Source organism: Rhincodon typus, chromosome 8 (assembly GCF_021869965.1).
Source record: "Rhincodon typus isolate 14 chromosome 8, sRhiTyp1.1, whole genome shotgun sequence".
NCBI classification, from domain to species: Eukaryota; Metazoa; Chordata; class Chondrichthyes; order Orectolobiformes; family Rhincodontidae; genus Rhincodon; species Rhincodon typus.
In genome coordinates this window covers 15460358-15485982 of record NC_063339.1, presented here as the reverse complement: position 1 = coordinate 15485982, position 25625 = coordinate 15460358, and the positions used below count along the sequence as shown (strand labels likewise).

At 38.9% G+C, this 25625-nt stretch overlaps 1 protein-coding gene across 1 annotated transcript in view; it reads left to right on the top strand.

Annotated features, from left to right (window-relative positions):
- Nucleotides 1–4369: 4369 nt before the first annotated feature.
- Nucleotides 4370–25625, top strand: part of LOC109918153 (tandem C2 domains nuclear protein) — a 59534-nt gene continuing 38278 nt past the window's right edge. Inside the window, exons 1-3 of the mRNA XM_020518049.2 lie at nucleotides 4370–4907; nucleotides 21691–21793; nucleotides 23695–23829. Coding sequence (XP_020373638.1) covers nucleotides 21760–21793; nucleotides 23695–23829 — 169 coding nt within the window. The 5' untranslated portion in view covers nucleotides 4370–4907; nucleotides 21691–21759. The remainder of the gene's footprint in view (nucleotides 4908–21690; nucleotides 21794–23694; nucleotides 23830–25625) is intronic.

Sequence of the window (25625 nt, the reverse complement as noted above, 5' to 3'; positions counted from 1 at the left end):
GGAAAAGATTCCTGGTCAGCAATGTGATGGAAAGAAATTGAAGCCTCTATTATCACTATTCGTAGCTCCATTTAGAACACGCATGTAAAAGATTGTTTCAGAGATAGTAGGAACTGCAGATGCTGGAGAATCTGAGATTACAAGGTGTAGAGCTGGATGAACACAGCAGGCCAAGCAGCATCAGAGGAGCAGGAAGTATCCACAAGTTGCACTGCCACTGCATAAATTCAACAAAGATCTTCAGGCAGCATCTTCCAAACCCACAATGACTTCCATCTAGAAGAACAAAGACAGCAGATATATGGGAACACTGCCATCTTCAAGTTCCCCTCCATCCTGACTTGGAAATATATCGCTGTTCCTTCACTGTTGCTGGGTCAAAATCCTGGTATTCCCTCTCTAATGGAACTGCAAGGTAACCTACAGCAGGTGGACTGCAGCAGTTCAAGTAGGAAGCACACCACCAATTTCTCAATGGCAGCTAGGGACAGGCGATAAATGCTGGCCAGCCAGCAACGCCCACATCCCACAATTGAATTAAAAAAAAAGTTCTGTCTCCTTCAAGATCTCAAGCTGTTCTTCATTCCAGGTCCTTAAGACATTAACATATTGGGTGGTGCTTAGAACTCTATAACTGTGACCTCTTCGGAACCAAACATCTTATATGTAGGCAAGATGGACATTGTGGATTAGATTGAGGCTAACAGCATATGGTTCGACTCCCATTCTGTCTGTCATAGATTTGAACTTGCCTTCTTCCTGGAGATTGCAGCACTGTGAGTCAGACCTGTGTTTGGGTAAAGAACTCAAGAAGGAGTAACATGAAACCAAACTGTGCTCATATTCTAGCTTGGAGTGAGATGATTTCTAAGAAATTCAGTATGATTGACACAGATGTTACTTGAGATTGTTAAAAAGAGCTTTCACCAAATTCCACTGATCCATTCACAGGTTTTATTTTGATGGGTGAATTCTGAGAAAAAAAACCTCCCAAATTGAAGGACTTCGTTCAAGATCTCCCATTGTTCCAGAAAAGTGGTGTCAAGAATTCAAATGAATTGCACCCAAGCTTAGTCTGTATGCAGTGCTCAAATCACTCATTTTCTGCAGGAAAAGAATTAATATTATCCAATTTGTATTTTGAAAGGTTCTGAATTAATGTTAGATACTGGTTCATAATTCCTAATGTAGAACATAAATCTTTTGAGTATAACTTTGAGTTGGGGTTGTATTCTGCTTAGGCTGGAAGGCTTTTCTCTATAAACAACAAGACTGAGTGATGCTGGTGGAAGAAGGTGTGTTAGTAAACTGAGGATATTGCATGTTTCTATGGACTGAGATACTTGTATTAGTCTGGGTTTGAGTGCTGGTATGTTTCAAAGGTCACAGTCGAAGAATTATCCACTAGTCACTCCTACCTTGCATGTGAAGGACTCTCTATTCTGAGTGCTAGGAACTAGCTAGGCAGCAAGTCAATCAGAAGGAAATAGGATAAAAGAATTTCAATTAAATTGCAAATTCAAGAGTCTCAAAATCGACTGCTGGACGCCACATTACCAAAAGGATGTGGATGCTTTGGAGAGGGTGCAGAGGAGGTTCACCAGGATGTTGCCTGGTATGGAGGGCGCTAGCTATGAAGAAAGGTTGAGAAGATTAGAATTATTTACATTAGAAAGACGGAGGTTGAGGGGGGACCTGATTGAGGTCTACAAAATCATGAGAGGTATAGACAGGGTGGATAGCAAGAAGCTTTTTCCCAGAGTGGGGGACTTAATTACTAGGGGTCACGATTTCAAGGTGAGAGGGGAAAAGTTTAAGGGAGATATGCGTGGAAAGTTCTTTACGCAGAGGGTGGTGGGTGCCTGGAACACATTGCCAGCGGAGGTGATAGAGGTGGGCATGATAGCGTCATTTAAGATTTATCTGGACAGATACATGAATAGGCAGGGAGCAGAGGGATACAGATCCTTGGAAAATAGGCGACAGGTTTAGATAGAGGATCTGGATCGGCGCAGGCTTGGAGGGCCGAAGGGCCTGTTCCTGTGCTGTAATTTTCTTTGTTCTTTGTTCTTTGCTTAACTATCAATGATAAATTAATTACTCTTTCTGAACAAGCCAGAGATTGACCCATACAACTTTTATCTTTTATTAGACTGACTTCTCATTTCTAATCTGTTTGCATGTGTGTTCTATTTTTACTTGTATTCATATTATTAGAACATAAGAAATAGGAGCAGGAGTGAGACATTCAGCCTTCAAACCTGACCAACCATTTAAGAATATCATGGCTCTTCATCTTCGTCAACTCCTCAATATTTCAAAACTATTCACCTCCTCTTTAAATACTTTCAGTGATCTAGCCTCCACAATGCTATGGGGCAGAGAATTCTGAAAAAGTAGCCTCTGAGAGAAGAAATTCCATTGCAGTTCAGTTTTTTAAGTGTCTACCTATTCTGTAACTATGCACCCTAGTTCTAATAAGTAATAAACTCACTCTTATTTATTTGAGTAAACCTGTTTAATTTGGTTCCCAAAGGAGGGGCGCCTTTGTAAATTAACCTTGTTGTGGCCAACTGAGGGGGCAGGTGAATAAAAGAAGGGCGCTAATTTATTCATCCTTATCCAGGAGCAAGACAGTTTGGGGTATTCTGTCTGGGACTGTAATAATTTGGGGAACTTCATCTGGGACTTGATTGTAACATGCTAAGTGATGTATGAGGAGGCCTGTATAGAGTTTAAGATCTGTTGGATTGAATGACCTAATACTTTCCTGTAAATTCTATGTCAGTCTTTATTGTACAGCAAAAAGGATTTAAAGTAATGGTGAAAAAGAGACATGATGTCAAAGCTTGCATTCATCAGGATAGCATCACAACAACACCAAATTTCAGAGGGAACAACAATTTATACTGCATGAGAAGATGGTGCTAATTGTTTGGAAAGTAGACTGGTGAAGATGTTACCCTGGAAAATGCAGCCGGAAACAGTTAACTTCTTAGCTTTCCTTTAAACTCAAAGCACCCGAGCCAAGTCTGACTGGTCAAAGCATTGTCATGGCAAATGTACAAGGAATGGCTGTCCCCTAAGCTTTTTTTTGAAAAGGCATAATGTGCAGACATGTTCTTTTTAGTTTTATAGGGATTTTTTAATGCTCATCTCTATAAGGAGTTAGAGGAGCTGTGTACAGACAGTTACAATATTAGTAATCTCCTAAAAAAAAGTCAAGCGCACACCAAGGTATGTTAATAAAACAAAAAATTAGTTACAAATGTTCCTATGTGCATAATGTCAAATATCTTTACTATCTCACCATCACTGAGACAGCTAAGTGAATAGTGCTACAATTATAAGAATTGGGTGCGGCACTGTTACTTCCAATTAAAATAAAATATATGTTGGAGTTAAGTGAGACCCCATTACAAGTGGTAGCTGTTGATTTTGTAAATGCCTATGTATGCATTGTTATTAATGGATTTATTTTAGAAGTCCACATTGAATTTTCTCTAGTCTTTTACATTCTTGGGTTCTCATGAGTTTTAGTGATGTTCAAAATGACTGGTTTCTTGCTCCATCCTCTGCATTTATCTGGACATTTTACGGTTTTATTTTCTGTCACAGATTTCCTTTCAATTTCTTGTGCAGAGTAAATCTGCAAAAGTAAAATTAAAACATGAGAACATCTGGGTGTCTGCATTGACAATATAAACAATTAACTTTAATGGTCCTGAATAATTATTATAGAGCAATCAATGGGTGACTTTTGAAGTGTATTCTTGTCTTGAATAAACGTGGCAGTGAATCAGTGCAAGCGAGTTAAGTGACCAACTGGTTCCTATAATAAATTACACTATTCAACTTTTGATAAATCTTTATCAAAATATACTGAAAATTAATTTAACTAATCAATAATCAAAGTATTGTCAAAGTTCTAGTTTTGCACCTCAAATTATTTTATTAAACTAAAAAAAATACGATGCAAACACTCGAGACAACTGTAAAAAGGATAGTGGCTGAAGGCTGCTAAATGTGCAATTTGAAAGTGAGTTTATTTTTGATAGCTTCAAATTAGGTAATACGTGCAAGGACATTTTCGATATTTTCTAATCAACCTGTTGAGAGATGTCATGGCACACGTCCTGAGCAGTGGGACATGAATCCAGGCCTCCTAGCTCACAGGTAAGTACACATCACTGCACTAGAAGAACCCTTAGGGCTGTTCTTCCTGTAAATAACGAGAGGTAAAAGAGGCAAGCGACAGGTCTTGGGTGGGTTAATGGATCTGTGCCTTTTTATATGACGAGGATCTCTAGGACCCGGCGGACACATTTTCTTGGCACCGGATAAAATAGAGAGTGAGTGAGAGGTTCGCTTATGGGCGTGAGTGCAGGTTGCTGAGCTCTGGGGAGGGAAGATGGGGTTAGTGATAGAGCCAGCAACTGGGAAACAGCAACAGGGGCAACCTGTGATAGGGACAAGAAACCAGGAACTGCACTGAGGAGCCGGCTTGGACGAAACTTACAAGAGAAGTTTACTTTTCCTCTCTCCTGCCTTCACACAGGTAGTAACCTTGTTAATCTGAACTTCCACTGGGCTGGAAATAATTAAAACGAACAGAGAACAGTCCAAGCCCAATTTTAACCCCCGACTCTAGAAACAACAACAAAAGATGCATCCTGCTCAAGACAATTCCTTTGTGATTTAATTTTGAGAAGAGGCCAGCAGCAGTTTAAAGTTGAGCCAGTTTCCACCTCTATTTGTGGTGCCGACTGTGATAGGATCCGTGAGAAGGGAGTTGACCTACTTTACCTTTTGGCTGAAACCCGAATTCCCAGTACAAGGAACTGAGCTCCGTGGCTACATGAGGAATTCCAGGACCATCCTGGAGATCGGCGTCCAGGGGTAGAGAGGTGAGTTTATTTGTGGACTCTACACCATCTTTTTCTTTCTGTGTGTCTGTCTTGTACAAAATACCTTCGTTAGTGAGCTTTGGATGTAGATGAGCTGGGCATACTTCTTAAAAAAAAGTCACAGGATTGGGTGAGTAAGGGAAGAGTAATCTGAACAATAGAAGGTTCAACTTGATATTCAACTTCAATTGTGCTTTAACTACCACCAAGAATTGTGCGACTTATTGAAATAAATTTCATTACTTTGGGTGGCACTGTAGCACAGAATACACCAGAGAAATGGTGAACAAGCTCATCCAGCTGTTAACGGCCAACCAAATAACTTGCAAACGTGGATAGCTCTGCCTGGTGGATTAAGTGGGGAGAAACTCCATTGTCACACAGTTAGAAATGAGTTCAAACTGAGTTACTGCTTTTGAGAGGATAAATGGAAGGGTTAAGATTTTAGCCATGTCACATCAGTGATGTGTTTACCAGTTAATTTCACACAGACATGGATTTGCACAGCATTGGTACCTTAACGATTTACATAGTGCTGTAAGTACACCTTCTGTTCCTAGCATATGCTTAGACATGTTTTCTTTCTTAAATTATCAGCCCAGTTGTGTTTCATCTCTCGATTAAGAGGCAGGGATCTTTACAGAGGAAATTCACATCTTCTATTTCTAACTGGTTTACTTCCATTTGAAATACCATACTGTCTGGGAGATATCACTAGTTCATTGCCAAGATTCATTCCCTTGAGTTAGACAAAGAAGAGGCTCTTTAAGATTAGCACCGACTGCGGTGACCACTCACTTTTCAACTTGGTCAATATATTTGCTGGGGCTGCCGGGAAAGGGAGATATTTGGCATTAAACAGGGGTCAGTGGAAACTCCCCCAGATGGTATGGTCAGAATTAAGTTATAAGAAGACTTTGGAATTGGGTTGGGGAGATGTGACCAGAGAAAAAGATAGAAAAGGTATTATATGATGCAGAGTGTGGCGATTAGAGATTATATGAGTGATCGAAAAGATCGCACTGTGGTAAGTATTATTACTTAAACTCAGCAACCCCTTATTCACAATATTTGCCAATCAACCTGTTTTGGAATGTTGTTAGCCACCTCTGGAGTGAGTGGGGCTTCACCTCAGGTCTCCTGGCTCAGAGATAAGAACATTCCCACTGTGCCACAAGAGCTGTCTGGTCTTTCATTCTATCTTTGTCTGTGATCAGAAACATCTGATTTGTTAAGGGACTCTGCACAATGTTACAGCCTTCTCTCCTCTCTTCACGTATCCGTAGGTTACTGCATTACTGAGTTAAAGAGATTTGTGACAGGCAAATCCACTTTGAACAATTTCTCCAAAAGCCGAAGTGGACGTGTAGTTTTTTAAAAAAATATTCATTCATAAACAGCATTTATTTCCATCCCTAATTGCCCAGAGGGCAGTTGAGAGTCAGCTACATTGCTGTGGGGCTGGAGTCACATGTAGGCCAGTCCAGGTGAGAATGGCAGTTTCCTTCCTTAAAGGACATTAGTGAACCAGCTGAGTTTTTTTTCCTGGGTGGTAAAAGGGCAGCACGATGGCACAGTGGTTAACGCTGCTGCCTCACAGCGCCAGGGACCTGGGTTTGACTCCACCCTCGGGTATCTGTATGTGTGAAGTTTGCATGTTCTCCAAGTGCACTGGTTTTCTCCCGTAGTCCAAAGATGTGCAGATTAGGTGGATTAGCCAAGGTAAATGCAGGTTTACAGGAGTGTGGGGGTGGGGGGTGGTGTGGGCCTGGATGCAGTGCTGTTCATACGGATGGTGTGAATTCAATGGGCTGAATGGCCTGCTTTCACTGCTTCCACCAATGAATTGACAATGGTTTCACGGTCATCATTAAACTCTATTTCCAGATTATTATTAAATTCAAATTCCACCATCTGCCTGGTCCCCCTAACATTACATGGGTCTCTGGATTAATAGTCTAGCAATAATATCCCTAGGCTATTGCCTATCGTAAAATATATATTTTTGCGTGATGGCACTTTGGAGTTGACAGTGCACTGACAGAATATTCTGGAATCCTGGGCTGGGGATGGGGTGGAGGGGTTGTGGTTGCCTTAGTTGGCTGGATGGCTGGCATGAATCACACTGATGCCAACAGCATGGGATTCGATCACCGTTCTGGCTGGGGTTGATTTGAGACCAACTTACTCGCCTTACCCATGGTGGAGCTCACAGCAAATTGGGTTACAGCTGCATGCAGGCAGAAAATTCAAGAAAAAGACTGCCATTAGGATCTAATAGTGGAGAGCGTGATATTGAATAAACAGGCTTCTCAGAAATTGCTGGGAAAATAGTAATGAGTTAAGTGTGTTTTTTTTTAAATATTCAAAATTTATGATGAGGAAGAGTTACTCAGTGATCGGCGAAATGCGTTAAATTGCTGGATGATTTGCACAATTAAGTTTACAGTCACAAGTTCACGCACACTTCTTTGTGAATTGCAAGAAAGTACCACATGCTTGCCATGAAAACAAACTAAACTTATTGCAGAAATTTAAGCCTATTATCCAATGATGTAAACACTCCTTTTAATGATGAGATTTCTGTTCTTGCAATGACATTAAATACTTACTTAGAATAATTGAAACAGCTATAAGTTCATTCCTACAAGTAGTAAACTAGTTCTGGAAGATGCTTTTAAATTTAAAAGTATTCTTTTTGTTTTCCTTCCAGTTTCTTTTCTATCTTAATCAAGTCATTATTTTCTCCTATATTTCTTTCTTGGTAATTATAGATTACAACTTTTAAAAGACATTTGGATAGGTACGTGAATAGGAAAGTTTTGGAGGGATATGGGCCAGGAGCAGGCAGGTAGGACTAGTTTAGTTTGGGATTATGTTTGGCATTGACTGGTTGGACCGAAGGGTCTGTTTCTGTGCTATATACTCTATAATTCTATGACTTTTCTGCATCCCATTTACTCCTTCGTATTCACTCCCTTTCTTTGCCTTTAACTCTCACAGGAAATCAATTGCTGGCCCCAGCATTTAGCAAGGACCCCTTCTGTTGGGCCGTTAACTTTATTAAGTTCCAACCCTGGAAATTTGTGCTGAAAAAAGAAGCTGAGGGGTTGAGGGGAAAGAAGTCACAAAATACACCACTGCAAATGACAAAATGAAGCAGTGATTTCACTTCTTCATTCTCTACATTGTGTAGTACTTTTCCTGTTATTTGCATATCTCAGCTTAATTCACATTGAGTACTGATTGATCAGTGGCGTTGCCAAAACTAGGTTCTCATAGGCATATGTGATGAACAAGTGACCAGGATTCAATTTGGGCTTTGAAATCACAACTATTTGCTAATTTGCTAATTTGCTAATCCAATGCCAAAACCGCTTCTGCCATAACCATTTTTTAAAAAAAAAAATCATTTATGGTATTAGGGTGTTGCTGGCTAGGCCCACACTTATGGCTAGGCCCATTCCTATTGCCCAGAGGGTAGTTAAGAGTCAACCACAATGCATGGGCTTGGAGCCACATATAGCCCAGACCAACAGCTTCCTTCCCTAAAGAACATTAGTGATCCAGATGGATTTTTATGGACAATCAACAATGGTTTACATAGAACATAGAACAGTACAGGCCCTTCGGCCGACGATGTTGTGCCGACCTATTATCCTACTAAGATCAATCTACCCTGCATTCCCTACATTTTACTATCCTCCATGTGCCTATCCAAGAGTAGTTTAAAAGTCTGTAAAGTATCATGGTCAGTTTCATGAGTCATCATTAGATTCTTAATTCCAGATTTTTGTCGACTTCAAACTTCACCATCTGCCATGTTGGGATTTGATCCCAGGACCCCAGAACATCACCTGGGTCACTGGATTAATAGTCTAGCAATAATACCACTAGGTCAATGCCTACACTAACAACCTATATTTTAGATGAGACATTATACCAAAGCCTCATGTGCTCTCTTGGAAAAATTTGGAAGGTTGCATGGTACTATTCAAAGACTGAAGGAGGTCCTAGTGTCCTCGCCAATATTTACTCCTCAAGCAATGTCACTAGAAACAGATGATCAGTTTATTTACCTTGAGTTGGAAACTTCCTGTGTGCAAATTGGCTTCCTTGGTCTATATTTCTATTACGTTTCAACAATGACCACACTTCTACAGAAATTAGAAGGCTTTAAAAAAATTTGGAGACTCCTGAGATCATAAAAATTCTATGTAAGTGTAATTTTTTTTTTTCACTGCTAACTCCCCACCCTCCACCACATTCCTGATAAACTTAACCTTGTGTCATGGTGAGCAATGCCACCAGAGGCTGACCAAAATACTCTGAATCTATGTTTAACCATCACACAAATCATGGCCATTGTTAATTTGAAAGTTAGGAGACACCCTTTGACTCTAAGTTACAATCCTATTTGTGTTGTCAGGAGTGGAATTTTCTGTTCACCTGGCTGCTCCAAGGATATATGGCCTGACAGTCCTATGAATACAGCAGCATAATCATTGCTCATTATGCTGCTGAATGAGTATGCAGACTAAAACTTGCAAAGTCAAATTCTGTCATAGCTGTTGAAAAATTCAATTCATTAAATAAATCTGGTATTACAAAGCAGGTATCAGTAATTGTAGCTAAAAGATTGTCACGGAACTTCAACTAGCTCACTACTGCCTGTTAGGAAAGGAAGTGGTTTGATCTATATGTGGCTGTAAATGCGCAACAGCGTGGTTGATCCTCACCTCCCTCTCAAATGGCTTAATAAACCAGGCAGTTGATACACACCAAGTTCAAGAAAGTAACCGAGCACCAATTTCTCAAGGACTGTTGGGGTTGGGAAAAATGCCTGTGCCTGTGACGTTTATGTTTGTGAATGAATAAGAAGAAATACCTGTAAATTCCTGACTGTTCTCCTTAGAGCAGGTGGAGGCTCACTGTAAATAAAGCATTGATATTCATTCCACAGTGGAATTAAAACTAAAAATGTCTAAACTATGATTTAGTCTTGGGATTCAGATTGCCACTGTGAATTGTTGCTTTACTTGTATGTTTTGACGTCAGTTAAATTTTCTGATAAGATTGCAGCACCAGTAATCTATTATGTGAACTGTGAAATCAAAAGTATCATAAAGTGAATGGCAACTGTTCGAGAGCTGACTGCTGATTTACAGTACCTTTGTATTAAAGCTTTATCAGTGAATGTTGATTGGTGCTTTATCATGGGCCAACATAAACCACATTACTATCTTTGCACAATAGAGCTATTTTTTAAAAAAACTTTTAGCTTTACCATGTTTTCTTGTGGTCTTGACTTTTGTTTCTGGCAGAGTTTCTCTAGCATTCTGTGTATTTGCTTGCAGGGCTTCCCTCCAGAAACAACCAGGAGCAAACCCTGTGGATATTCAGCAATGTTTGGGCCTCCCCTAGTTGAAACCATTTTTCTACTGCAGCAACAGGGCATTGAAATGTGCCTGTAGGTCAAGCCAATGAATTGGGTGGGTGGGTGACAAGCTGTTTTTCATTTTTTAAATTTAATTTGAACATGGAGTAAAGAATAGACTGTGGTGCAAGGAACTGAAGAGAAGTGTATAAACCATCCAAGCTCAGTATATTTGAATACATTGATTTAACTGGTCTTCAGCTTATCTATATGTGATTATATCTAGTACATGATATTGGTTATATTAATTACATAGTCATAGAGTCACAGAGTCATACAGCACAGAAACAGACCCTTCAGTCCAACAGTCCATGCTGACCATAATCCCAAACTAAACTAGTCCCATCTGGCTGCTCCTGCCCATATCCCTCCAAACCTTTCCTATTCATCTCGTCATCCAACTGTCCTTTAAACATTGTAATTGTACCCACATACAGCACATGCTCTGGAAGTTCATTTCACACACAAACTACCCTCTGTGTAAAAAAAAGAAAGCCCCTCTCACATTAAAAATGTGCCCCATAGTCTTGAAATTCCCCATCCTAGGGAAAAGACAACTACCATTAACTCTATCTATACCCCTCATTATTTTACAAATTTCTAAAAGGCCACTTCTCAACCTCCTATGCTCCAGTGAAAAAAGTCCCAGCCTATCTAGCCTTTCCGTATAACTTGTGGTTATATCAAGTACTTGGTATTAGCACCAGTGTTAACTGGTGTAGTTGTTAAACCAGGGGACGTAGACATTACAAAAAAACAAACTAATGAGTATGCTGGAAATCTGGATCAAAAAAACATGTAAATATTGTAAAAATGTTGTAGTTCTGGGAGCATCTGTGTGGGCGAGAAACTGAGTTAACTTTTCAGGTCTGTGACATTTCATCAGAACTGGAAAAAGTTAGAGGTTTTCAACAAATGAGGGAGCTGATGGTAGGAAGAAGAACAAAAGGAAAGGTTGAAGAGGATGGTACTTTTGTCAGTCTGTGCTTATCTGTATATATCATAGGAGGCAGATGATACATGCCAGATTGTCTTACAGGTACACTAAAAGAAAAGTTTTTTTTGACTAGAGATTAAGATATAAACTCTTGGTCATCTTCTAATGGTAGAGATGTAAAGATTGTGAGTTCAAATCCAGTTTTGATAAACTGTGAAATTTACATCATTTGATTTGGTTTTGGAAAAGGACAATGGAAGTTCTTGGATTATTATAAAAACTCGCCTAGATTGCTAACGTAACCATAACATAAAGTGCCACAGACGCTCAGCGAGTCCAGCAGCATTTGTGGAGTGACAAACTGAGCTTAATATTTAAAGTCCATTTTGACTCCGTGTTAACTTTGTTTCTCTCTCCCTGGTTAAACCAGCTAAGCTTCTCCAGCATCTGCAGTACTTAGCTTTAGGTCCGCTACTGTCACTTGTAAAGAAAAGCTGCTGTCTTTACCCTGTCTGGACTAAATATGTTTCTCTTTATGACCACACGTCTACAGCAGGAGTGATTTGAACCTAGATGTCCTAACTCAGAGCTAGGGACATTATCACTGCACTCTAAGAGTCCCTTATCCTATCTGATGTACATGCCACTGGTTCATTTTCAACAAGGCAATAAGAAGTGGGTATTGATGCAGCTTTGTCAGTGTTACAAGAACATTTAAAAATGAAGCTAGTGGATAATCTGTTCCAGTGTTTAGATATTTCAGAAAAAAGCTGCAAATTTACTTTAGGTAATTGATATTTTTAAGCATTGTATTTCCACACTGGTGATAAAGATTAAGCAGAACCAGAGGATTTAAAAAAAACCATGACCTCATTCTCAGCAATGTCACTCCCCACCTCCTCTTGATGGATTCTCCCTACTCATTTATAGTTCTGTAGAGATCCCCTCCATAATCTCTTTGAAGATAACATGAAGGGTAAACACAACCCTACACAATCTCTATCCATTCTCCTCAATTAAAAGAAAACCTGGCTTTGTGTCTTCCTGGATTCTTTATTCTGACCAAATAATGTATAATTCAAAATTGTGTTTGGTGCTGCCTACATGATGTTTTCAGCTGCCTGGGTGCAACTTTCTGTAAATTCTGCTGCTTTTCCTTTACAAAGCAAACTTCAACAGTCAACTCTTTGTTTAAACTTTTGGTCAGCCTTCGTAATATCATCATCTTTCACTTTTTTGTCAGTTTTATCTCATTATCCCTTTGTAGCCCTTTGGTGCTTTTTTTAAAATCATACGTTAAAGCAGTTAATGAATACTCAACGTTAAACTATTTCTGTATGACGTGAATAGCATGGGGAATGCATAAGTGAATCTACTAGTCACCTCTATCTAACCACAACTTTATAATTCATTAATCACTTACTTACTATTGTCAAACCAATCTGTCATTAATTCTGTTGGCCTAACCTTCATTAAAATCCTCAAATTGATGGTTCTTTCAAACTGTAAGTGTAATAAAGTTCCAGTATAAACATTTAACATGTATTGTGAATAATCAGGCAATTTGGCATGTGTTGTAGTTACCAACATGCTGAACAACTGTTTGCTGAATTGCTGACTGCCCAATGCACAAGAAGAACTGGAGACACTTAATTCGCACAAACTGTTCTCACGTTTCGCACCAGTGAACCCTTTAAATCTGTGTTGTCTGACAGCAGTAGATTTCCCTTTGCTATCTTGAGCTTTACTGATGGAAAATCACTTCAAACTACCGTACGTGGTTGGCAAGAGAGGAGGAAGACATGACCAACATTTGTTTAGCAAAGCTTACATTGATGTTCATAGAAGGCATTGCTCAATCGCTGGAACACCATGGAAGCATCTTATACATGTTGTATGCATTATAGACAAAGCTGTATCCATTATCCACTCCTCGTTTCCCTGTCAAGGTTGAACTATGTAAGGAGTGACATGTCAGCAGGACTAGGTAAAGATGGTAGGTTCCCTTCACAGAAGGACATTAATGAATTTGGTGGGGTTTTACAGCCATCTAGCAGCTTCTATTTTCCTTTTTCTAATAATTAGTTTTTTTGAACTCAGTTTCATAATTTACCAAAGTGGCATTTGAATTCACAATCTTTATATAACTGTGACTATTGCTTGTTTATGTAAAGACCTGAAATTTGAGGGCTGGAGTCATCTTTTGGTGACAGCAACATAAGCTGAATCTACAGGATATCATACACACAGAATGACACTACAAGTATATTTCCAACAACATTTCCATAAAGTCTGGAGGGGCTGTAGAGATACAGTAACTCAGCAGTTCAGATTAGCTTTGTCATTATGTAAGATACTACTTGGATGGGACTATAGTATAGTTGAATATTTAACTTTGACCCTATTAAAATGGGGTTATTGTCTGTAAAATGTTTTCATACTGAGTCTGCACCTCAAATGCATTTTAAATAATTCAGTGATTAGGATTGTGTCTAGATTCCATGTCTCTGTCTTTGTTTTTGATCAAAACAATATTGATACATTTGAATAGTATATCATTATCAATGACTCGAGTCCTACCCCTCTTTTATATAGGAACACTAGAAAAGGTGCAAAACAAAATTGGAGGGATTTTTCCAGAACAGAGAGCTTATAGCTATGAATAAAGATTGAAGAGGCTGTATTTGTCTGTTGATATGAGAAGCTTGAGAGCTGACTTAAAATTTATGAAGGATAGGGTAGGCTTAGCGCGGAAAAGATATTTCCAGTTGTGTGGGAATCCAAAACTAGGAGTCCTAAATCTAAGATAGTCATGAAGGAATTCAAGAGAAACTTTTTTAATTAGAGAGTGGTTGGAATATGGAACATGGCACAATTGAGGTGAATAGTCTAGATTCTTAAACACCAACAACTTAAGTTAATAGAGCACCCCATATCCCAAGGAATTTCTTGTGTTCACTATAAAGTAAAATTATACACTAAGCAACGTAAGGTATTATTAGGGCATATTTCTTTGCTTTTTGCTTGAACAATCGGGTAGGTTTAAAGGAGAACCTTAAAGGAAGAAAATGAGGCGGAGAGGACTTAGTTTTAGTCAAGAAATTTTGGTGGTTAGTGCCCAGGCAGCTGAAAGCACACGCCACCACTGGGTGTTCCTCATTTTAATTGCTGCACCAAGAGGCCAGAATGGAATAAGTGCAGATATTTCAGAGAGTTAAGGGAATTCAGGAGACCACCAGGAGATTAGGGAAAAGTGAGGCAAGGGAGGAATTGAAAGAGAAGGATGAGAATTTTAAACTGTAGGAGTTGCTTGGCTGGGAGCCAGTGTTGGCAAGTGAGCACAGGGCTGATTCATGAATAAAACTTGATGTGAGTAAGAATATAATCAGTAGAGATCTGATGATCTCAAGTTAAAAGAAAGGTGGAATGTGAAAGGTCAGCCAGGACCACGTGCCAAGTCGAGAGGAAACAAAAACATGAGTGATGGCTTGAATAGCAGCAGTGGGATGATGTTTATGGGAAGGAAATAAATTTTCTTACTGATGGAGCAGCTATGTGGTCAGAAACCCATCTCAGAGTCAGGTGCAACACAGAGATTGTGAATCATTTGCTTTGGCCTCCGATCATTGGCAGGGAGAAGGCTAGAGTAGGTAGTTAGGGATCAGAGATTTGGAGTGGGGGCCAAAGACATGACTGTATTCTTCCCTCTATTTAATTGGAGGAAATTTCTACTCATCCGGTACTCAGTGTCAGGTAAATAGTCTCTCAGTTTAGCAACAGTGGAGAAGTTGGAGTGACATGGTAGCTCAGTGGTTAGCACTGCTGCCTGTCAGCACCAGGGACCTGGGTTCAGTTCTAGCCTCAGGTGATTGTCTACGTGGAGTTTGCACATTCTCCCCTTGTCTGCATGAATTTCAGCTGGGTGCTCCGGTTTTCTCCCACAGTACAAAGGTGTGCAGGTTAGGTTGATTGGCCATGCTAAATAACCCATAGTGTGCAAGGTAAGTGGTAAATGTGGGAATGGTGTCAGTCTGGGTAGGATGCTGATTGGAGGGTTGGCGCAGACTCAATGAGCTGAATAGCCTCTTTCTTCACTGCAGGGATTCTGAGTTGAGAGAGTTGGAGATGTAGTCAAGCTGAGTGTGGTAAATGTGGATGTGAACACTAAAACTAAGTACCATTGGTTGACGTCCTTGAAAGGCAGCATGTCAGTTAGAAAATAGGAGCAGTCAAAGGACAGCCCTTACTGGACACCAGAAGTAACCCTTTTGGAGCAGCAAGAGAAGCCTTTTTAAGTGGCTATAATTTGATGAATAAGAATAGAGCCAGATGACAGCAATCTCATTCAGTTGGTTGCTAGTGAATGATGTTAGGTTAAGAATGGATAGATTACTTTCATCGCAGTGATATAAGATTTGCTTGTGACTTTGTGAAGTGCTATGACAGTGGAAGAAACCTGACTGGAGGCATTCAAACATGGAGATCCTGGAAAGATGGATGTGGATTGAGAGGTGACAACTTATTGCAAAGGCTTTGCAGAATAGATAGATGGATGAGAAGGGTTTAGAGGGATATGGACCAAATGCAGGCAATTGTAACTAGCTGAGTTGGCACCGTGGTCAGCATGGACTAGTTTAGGTCAAAGGGCCTGTTTCCATGCTGTATTACTCTAAGACTCTATGAGTAGGGAAAAGATAGATAAACACAGGAGAGGGAAGGGAGTAGTAATGTATTCATAGGACAAGAGGAAGCAACAGTGGAGGAGACGCATGTGAAGCATAAGTAGCAGCATAGAGGTGTTGAAACAAAGGCTTGTTTCGACATTGTAAATCCTAAGTAATTAATTAGCATATAGTTCATTCTGCTGAAAACATCCTTGTTCCCAAGTTGCAGCCTAAGCATATGATCTGTGAACAGTTAAACCAGGAATGTTCAATCAACAACCTCTAAACTGGTGTCACACATTAGCAATGACCCCGTCTCCTGTCAAAAATCTTGTGTACATCAGAGATGCTGCTGACATTTCTTTGGTCACTGCCTGGTCCTGCGAGTGTTCTATTCCCGGATCTCTCTCATTCACTGTACAGGAAGTCAGACAGGAAGCAGCTTTTGATTTTGGAGAATTTACACATTAAACTATCCAACTCAGTGAAAGGAAAGAATGATGCTTTTGCATTGAACTGTTATCCTGAAACTTTTACATCAGAAGCTTTAATCTACCTCAGCTTTAATCCTTTTATTGATTGCCCCACTGTTTATTTCAGCATCTTTATATTTCTGATTTGTAACAATTACAGTTTACTTTTTTTTACTTATTTAGAGCATTCACAAGACTTTCAAACTGGAAACATAATTGGAAAAGTATATAGAATGAAGTCTCAGCCCCACAAAAATGCTATATCTTAGTTATAATGAGTGAATTTATCTCTTTTTATTGCTGTAGTGGGAAAGGTTAGAGGTGATTAGAGAAAAGTGACATATGTAAAAGTGAATGATGGAATTGAGGGGATGGCCTAGTGGTATTACTGCTGGACTGTTAATCTGTGGACCCAGGTTTGAATCCCGCATGGCAGATGGTGGAATTTGAATTCAATAAATATCTGGAATTAAGAGTCTAATGATGACCGTAAATCCATTGTCAATTGTCGGGAAAAACCCATTTGGTTCACTACTGTCCTTTAGGGAAGGAAACTGCCATCCTTACCTGTTCTGGCCTACATGTGACTCCAAACCCACAGCAATGTGGCTGACTCTTAACTGCCCTCTGGGCAATTAGGGATGGGCAATAAATGCTGCCTAACCAGCAACACCCTTGAATGAATAAAGGAAAAAAAAGTAGACGCAGCTCCACTCCCTATAACAGTAGACTGAGCAATTGCACAACAAAACCATTTAGTCTTGCACAAGAAATTATGTAATATGTTTAATGACCTCCAGATATCCCAAGCCCATTATAGCTAATTCAGAGATAGTAAGAACTGCCGATGCTGGAGTCAGAGATAACACAGTGTGGAGCTGGAGGAGCACAGCAGGCCAGGCAGCATCAGAGAAGCAGGAATGTTGACGTTTTGGATCGGGACCCTTCTTCAGAAGGGTCAACTTTCCTGCTCCTCTGCTGCCTGGCCTGCTGTGCTCCACCAGCTCCACATTGTGTTACCTCTACAGCTAATGAAGTGTTTAGGAAGTGAAGTCACTGTTGTGATGTAGAAAACACAGCAGCCAATTTACACAAACCAATTTCCGTACAAGTGAGTACTCACATGGGAGATGGCAGTAATATTCAAATACTAACTGAGCGCATAACGACTTGGTACGGCAACTGCTCTGCCCAGGACTACAAGAAACTGCATAAAGTTGTGTACACAGCCTAGGCCATCACATCCATGGACTCCATGCACATTTCTCATTGCTGCGGAAAGGTTGCCAACATCATCATAGACCCCTCCCACCCCGGGAATACTCTCTTCCAACCTCTTCCATCAGGCAGAAGATACAGAAGCTTAAGCAAATGTACCAACAGATTCAAGAACCGCTTCCCTGCTGTTATTAGACTAATGTTGATCTTGCTTTTGTGCACCTCCTGTGCAGCCTCACTCTATCTCAGCACCCTACAATCTGTATGTCCTTGTGTGTTATGATTTGCCTGTAGGGCTCACAAAACAAAATTTTTCACTGTACTTAGGTATATGTTACAACAATAAATCAAATCAAATTACTGTGTGGTAGATACATTTTGTAAGCACCTATTAATAACTTCACTAATCCAAAAAAGCACTCTCAATGAAAAATTCATTCAGACCATTTATCTTCCTTGAAATGTTTAATCCCTTATTAAAATTGGCATTTGTGTTCGTAGCCCCCCTTCAAAAACTTTTCAACATTTGGAGCTGTGCATGAACTGGTAGGCCGCTGACAGGCTGTGAAATCAGCACTAATACTATAATAATAGCCTTCAGACGTTTGTCAGAAGATAGAGTGAAATAGCAGGACAGGATACTCAAATGCCCTTATGGCTCCCTTGAAAGCTGTCTTAACAGATCCAATGAGTTGGACATTTCCTATAAGTTTATCCACTCTTTAACACATATTCATGTCTACTTTTATCAATCCAAAAAGGACATCTTACCTCTCTCAAAGAGCAACTGATCTCTTCCAAAGATATCTAGGGACTATTTCCAAAAGGGTACCATGCCTCTCCAAAGAACCTGGTAAGTTTAGAATTTCTCCCACTACATCTGAAGTGCACAAGTCATATTTTGAGAACCCTACCATTAAAATCTTACTGAAGGCAGTACTTTACATGCCCAGTCGCCTCTATAAGCTATGTGTAAGTTACAGACCGCTACCATTCAACCTGCTTACCTCAACCCACACCCTGCAAACATGGTAGGGACCAGGTTTAGGGAACAGGACCTCTGGATTTGAGCCTCCCGTACCATTTTTGCTAAAAGCCTCTCCATCTGTGCAAAACTTTAGACAAGTATTTCTGTCATTGGCGGGAAAAACTGGCTTTTATTTAATAAAAAACATTTCTCAAATTTAAAACCCTAACAAAAATCACACGCATTGTAAAAGCTTAAAATGGAAATAAAACCCAGAGACAGGATTCTCATTTTAATTAGTAACTCTAATAATCCATAAAATGCTCCTACTTCCTGCAACTGTATATTCAATTACATCTGCACTACCACAATCATTTTTCATTTGTTACTTTTCTCAATTATTTTTAGTTTTAATATTTGCCAGCTTAAGAAATCTCTGTTAAAACATTAATTGTTCAGCACATTAAAGATCTATCTTTGATATAAAGCCAAATATAAATGGTGTTATGATCCCACTTACCAGGAATACTAGACAAGTCAGATATCATTGAAACCACTATTGATAGATCATAAGTTTTTGCAGTTGCTATAGTAGTTGGTCACTGATCATATTCACATGAGGTTGTTCTTTTAATATTGAACACTAGTTTATTATACAAAGTAGTGGGAGGGAGTTATATGATATATATGACAATATAGAAAGATCTTAAAATAAACAGCAAAAGGAAAGTTTCAGTCCCTTTCTCAGCAATGTGCTTTACAGACACTCAATCCCAGTTAAGTATTAATGCTATTGTAACTCTTTGATTTCTTACTTAAATAATTCTTTTTAGTCCTTCTCCTGGACTATTTAAGATTTTTATTTTAAGATTTTTTTTCCCCAAGCTCTGAGGCCGGAAGCTTTGTTTTCAGTTCTGACAACTTTGAGATTTCTATAAAATCTTGCAACCTGAAATTTGTTACAAACTAAAGTCCCATAGCCTGAAGACTTATAAAATTTTTAAAAAACCGCCCTTCAGCTAGGATGACTTCATTTCTTCTTAATGCAACCTACAAGTAGCCCATGACAATCTATTTATCTATCATAAACATGAACTTGTCAAATTTCATTCTGTTGAAATCTACTCTACCTGGAAGTGATAATGGGACAATCCAACACCCAGTGAAGATGTAAATCAATGGTAAATCAATGTCTTACTACTTGCTCTCCCATCTCCCCCACCCTCATGCTTTGCTGCTTTGTAACATTCAGCAACCATCTCCCTAGGTAGCTGATTGATTCATTTAACTTCAATTACATGATTTCTTGTAAGAGTTTTCTCTGGTCAAAAGTCAAAATGATTTTCTGACCGTTGGTAAAATAGGGTTAAGAGGACAATTATGTTTACATGAAACACAGAAGCAAGAATCACTTTGTTTCCTCATCTTATGAGAAGTTGACATCTTGTGTTTATGACTTTATGTTTCAGTTAAAGATCTATCAACAACATATACAAATACTGTGTAAGTAACAGCTGTGGATGGTATCTGAATTGTATATTTAATTGAAGTCATATAAAACTTTATATCTACAATCATTCTAAAACTGTGCTAATGGTAATAATATAGACAGAGGAGAAACGTTAACCTGTCTTTATCTGTCTTCGCGTTACTTGGTAGCTGTATGTCATATATGTAGACTATAAACTGCTCAGAGTCTGTTTTGCCACAAGAAGGCTCTTCCAATCACCTTGTGAAGGGAAGAATTGATCTACTTACCTACCACTGGTTATCTGTTGATTAGAGGAGGATTCGTATTCTTGTTTCTCAGACATCAAAGTGTGTCACACATAATTAAGTACATTTTTTTTCATTGCACGCAAGTCCATTTTTTTGTGTTTCCGGATACTGGCTATGTTAAAGGCACAATATAAATCCAATTTGTATATAGAGGGGGTTTGAGGGAATGGTATGAGGGATTTGAAGCATGATGGGATCAGCACCTTAATCTAAAACTGAGCGAGGTATCGCATTCATCGCCATTTCCTTCTTTCCTCCAATTTATGGAAACGTATTTAGGGGAAGAGTATTATGCTCACTGCTTCAGTGCTAATCTAGTCAATTAACTTGCTGCCTTTAGTGGAACCGTCAAATTTCATTCCATTGAAATTTATGAGGAAGTCATAGTGGGACAACCCACCACCCAGTGAAGATGTCAATCAATGTCTTACTTCTTGCTCTACACCACCAACCCCACTTCAGTTATGCTTTGTAGTGTAATAGTGTTGCACAGACCAAATATGGCAGTCACTTGGTGAAATTGCAGAAAGATAAATAAGAAGCATTGTTATTTGTTCTCGATTTTCGATAATGTTGCTTTAGGGAGAACTGTAGCCGGCAAATAGGGAGAGTTTTTTCTTTTTGAATAATGTCTTCAGATTTTAACAGCTACTCAAACTGGACTCTTATCTCACCAATTCAAAATCTAATCTAAACAGCAAAACTATTGACCATGAATTACACTCCGTATTGTATTGGAGTTCCACCCTAGATTGATTCCAGCATGGCAAGGGATTTAAATCTTGCAATGCAACAAAGGTAGATCCTGTAATAAAAGCAAACTACTACAGATTCTGGAAATCTGAAATTAAACAGAATGTGCTGGAGCAATGTAGCAGGGGAGCGAAACAGAGTTAATATTTCAAGTCTGATGTGACTCTTCTTCAGAACTGCTACCAACAATGAATACCAATTGAGTGAAGCTGATACAATTAGACTGGAGGGAACATCTGCTTTTTAAGTTTAAATTTCTAAAGGATACTTTACCTCAATTTTAACTCAAAAATAAGTAGCAGTGACTTCAACTGAATTTGATTTAATACGAATAGTGTATAACAGTTTTTTTGTTCGGTAAACAGGGCAAAAACTCATACCCATTGTTCCTAGTCCCTGTGGTGTCTGTTCCAATTTGGACAATATACATTTATTATATTTTACAATTGTATTTTAATTATTGGATTACATTACTCTTCTGGTTTTCTAATATAATATTCAATGCCTTTCAAAGCTATTCCTTAATTTTTGGATGCACTCCTTTTATTTCTACAGGTATCCTGTGATATGTAGAGACCACTCTTAACTTTAAAAATAATTCCAAAAGTCTGAGTAAATGGGAGAATGGCAGGTCTACAGTTGGTTACACCTTTACCGGGTAAGTGTCTGATATCAAAACTGGACTCTGCAAACATTTAGGAGTTTAGTTTTAATAAGGGAAATCTTTGTTAACAGATCAGTGTCTCACTTTTTGCACTGCTGTATAATAACCTAGAATAACCTGTTGCTAAGTGCCTCATGAAGTGCTTTGTGACCAATTATAATTTTTTTTTTGTATTTTATAATCTCAGTTACAAAATTCAGCACTTGTATTAATTTCATTCTTGAGACATTAAAATTAAACTTATTTATGAAGCAGATATCAGAATTAGATGACTTGAACATCAAAGGTCACCTTCTCAACCTCTCTGCTTGGTGTGGTGAACCTCAGGTTAAACTCCACCAGTTGTCTCTCTCTAATGAGAAAGCAACCCTGTGGTCCTCTGGGACTATGGCCTTACTTTTACTTTATATTTGCATGAAATGCTGATTAATACTGAAGTACATTTATGATCACATATAAGTGGAAAAAGTGGCTGTAAGCTGTCAGAAATGCTTTTTTTTAATAGACTACTATATTTCTATTAAGTATTTTACAGTGGGAGGTTAATATTCTTGCATTGATAACAATTACAAATCTATATACTTATGGATTTGCTTTATAAGTGTGCACTGTTATTACACCACCTTCCATATCAAGTTTTTTTTTCAATAAATAGCTGGCCAGTCTCCATGTGGTATACATGACTTGATGATAACAGCCCATGAGTTAATACCAGTGCAAATTTCACCGAGTTGGAAAGGTTGAATATCAGACTTTCTGTAATTAATTAAAAAGCAGAATCCATCATTTGCTGATCTTATGACCCTTTTCATTTAAGGAAATTGGTGATCACTATTATTATTCCTTGCCTGGTGCAGCGTGTTCCTCTCTATTTCATTGATGATAGGAAAGTCGATATCAGAACTCCGGTTATCTATATTTTGTTCCATCAAGAATTCTATTTGAATAAGAACACGATGTTCTAGTTCCTCACAGCAATTATAACAAAGTAAAATGTGGAAATGGGTATTAACCCACCAATGCCATTCTTTGTCCCCGTCCTGGACTGTAAAAAATTTACTTATCTCTGGGGGAGGGGGGAGGGGCCGATTTCTCCCTTTGTCTCATCATCCTGTCCCTACTTATCCCTAACTCTCAGAAGTATATGCCAAAATTGTTTCACAATATTGGAAGAGCATATTCACTGATGACTGATATGAAACCAACTTGTATTAATTTTCAATTAAGTACCAATTATGTATCTTAGCATTTGATTTGCTCCCCTGATGACTACCCAAGCAAAGTCTTGTTTGGATTTCTAATTCATTTGCTAAGTGGAAATTTCAAAGTATCATTTATTGATGGTGTACATACCTCATGTTATCCATTTCATTGTGCAGAACAATATATTTATCCACCTGAAAATAGCCATTGGATATTTCTCAGCTCATCTATTCTGATCCTTCTGCATAATGTTCAATTCTGGCATTGTGTACCACTAATAAAATCAGAATGATCATTTTATGTGCCCCACTATACTTCCTTTCCATTGATACTTAAGTTGAAAGTTCACTTTGAATATTGATGGATAATGTCCTTGGACGTTTCACCTGAACTAAAGGCTTAGTGTCTTCAGAAAATAAAAGATAAGTAGATTCCCACTACACTGCTTATCCATCATCCAATGCAAGGAAACACTAACTTGAGAATAGGCAGTTAACCCAAACTCTTCATGCCTGTGTTGACTCCTTGAAAGAGCCACCTAATTGACTCCACTTCCTATAGTTCTCTCCTCATTGCTGTTTCTCCATAGACTTGCTAATATTACTCTCTTTGGAAACCTATATTGAGCAAATGCACGCTCATAGCTTGCACTGCATTTCTCTTAAACCTCAACATCCCCCAATCTCTTTCAGCATCGCTTTGGTTGCTTATTCCAGTTTTCATTGGATTGTTGCTTAGTGTCGTACTGGGGCTCACAGCAGACTTTCTAAAGAATTGCTGCAAATCATTTTCAAAGGATAATGAAGGAGATGACAGCAAAAGTAAAGGTAGGCTTATTTTTCCTCTTCACGTTAAATTTCATTTTGTGGTTACAATATGGTGATTGAGATATTGATCCAGAAATTTAGATCCCAGTGGGTTAAGGGTAGAGTATTGGCTTGGATAAAGGATTGGCTGACTGACATTGGTTGGGATAACTGGTCCTTCTCTGGATGGTGAACTGTAACTAGTGGGGTGCCACAGGGTTCAGTTCTCCAACCTCAACTATTTACAACCTATATAAATGATCTGCAAGCAGGGACTGAGTGTAATGTAGAAAAATTTGCTGATCATTCTAAAATAGGTCGGAATGCAGCTATGATGAAGAAATCAAGAATTTACGGATAGATATTGATAATGCAAGGAAAATGGGCCAGAATCTAGCAAATGGAGTTTAATGTGGATAAGCACAATGTTGTCCATTCTTGCTGGACAAATAAAACTGTAAATTATTATTTAAATAGGAAGTAGATTCAAAGTATGTCAGTGCAGAGGGATCCGGGTGTCTTTGTGTATGAATTGCAGAAAGTGGGTATGCAGGTGCAGCATATAATAAGAAAGGCAAATGGAGTCCTGACATTTATTACAAAAGGACTGAATTGTAAAGGTAAAGAAGTGTTGTTACATTTATACAAGGCATTGATGAGACCACACCCGGACTTTTGTGTCCAATTTTGGTCTCCTTACTTGAGGAAGGATGTGGTGGCACTGCAGGCAGTTCGGAGGAGGTTCATCAGGTTGATGAAAGGGCTGTCACACAAGGAATGGTTGAATAGCTCGGTCTTGTACTCTCTGGAGTTCAGAAGAATGAGGGGGGATCTGATACAGGTAGATAAAATGCTAAAAGGGATTGATAAAGTAGATGTTGAACACATCTTGTGGTTCAGTCTCGAACAAGAGGTCAAAGATATAAAGTGAGAGGAGGAGAAACTACTGTCAGAGGGTTGTGAATCTGTGGGACTCACTGCCTCAGAGTGCAGTGGAGGCAGATCAATCAACAGATTAAAGAAAGAAATAAGATATGTTTCTGATGGAAAATGGGTTAAAGGGCTATTGGAAGCAGACAGGAGAGTGGAGTTGAGACATCGATCAGATCAGCCATGATCATGTTAAATGGAGAATGTTAAATGTGGTCTCATTAACCCTCTGACAGTAGTTTCTCCTCCTCTCACTTTATATCTTTGACCTCTTGTTCGAGACTGTCCCACAAGAGGGAACATGTGTTCAACATCTACTTTATCAATCCGCTTTAGCATTTTATCATAGTGGGCTTGAAGGACTGAATTGCCTACTCCTGCTCCTAATTCCTATGTTCCTATGATTCGGGTAGATTTGCAACCTGCTGTTTGCGTGCATGACTGGTTTTATGGATCCGTCAAGTTCATTAGGCAGATCCAATTTCAGCCTAATTGTGCACACCATTAGTTGCACTATTAGTCAAGTGTTTTATTGACCAGATCATAGAATACTACTTTGTCACTGTGTTACATTCCTCTGCTTACAACTCAACTTTGGGAGAGTCCATGTGAATCCCATACCAATCACCCTTCTAGGAATATTGTCAAATTGTAGCATTTAGTCCCCATAAACTAAAGTTTACTGCATCAGGTAAATGGATAATATTCCATTTTCGTTTTCAAGAAACCACGCTTTGAATACTTAAGCATTGCTTTCTGTTAAATGCTCCAGAAATGCAAACATCATTGTTAAAAATAAACAATTGAGTACTCGAATAATAAGAATGGGCACTATCGTAAATAAAGGTGTAAAAGGCCGTGTTTGATGTTGAACATCAGAATAAAGC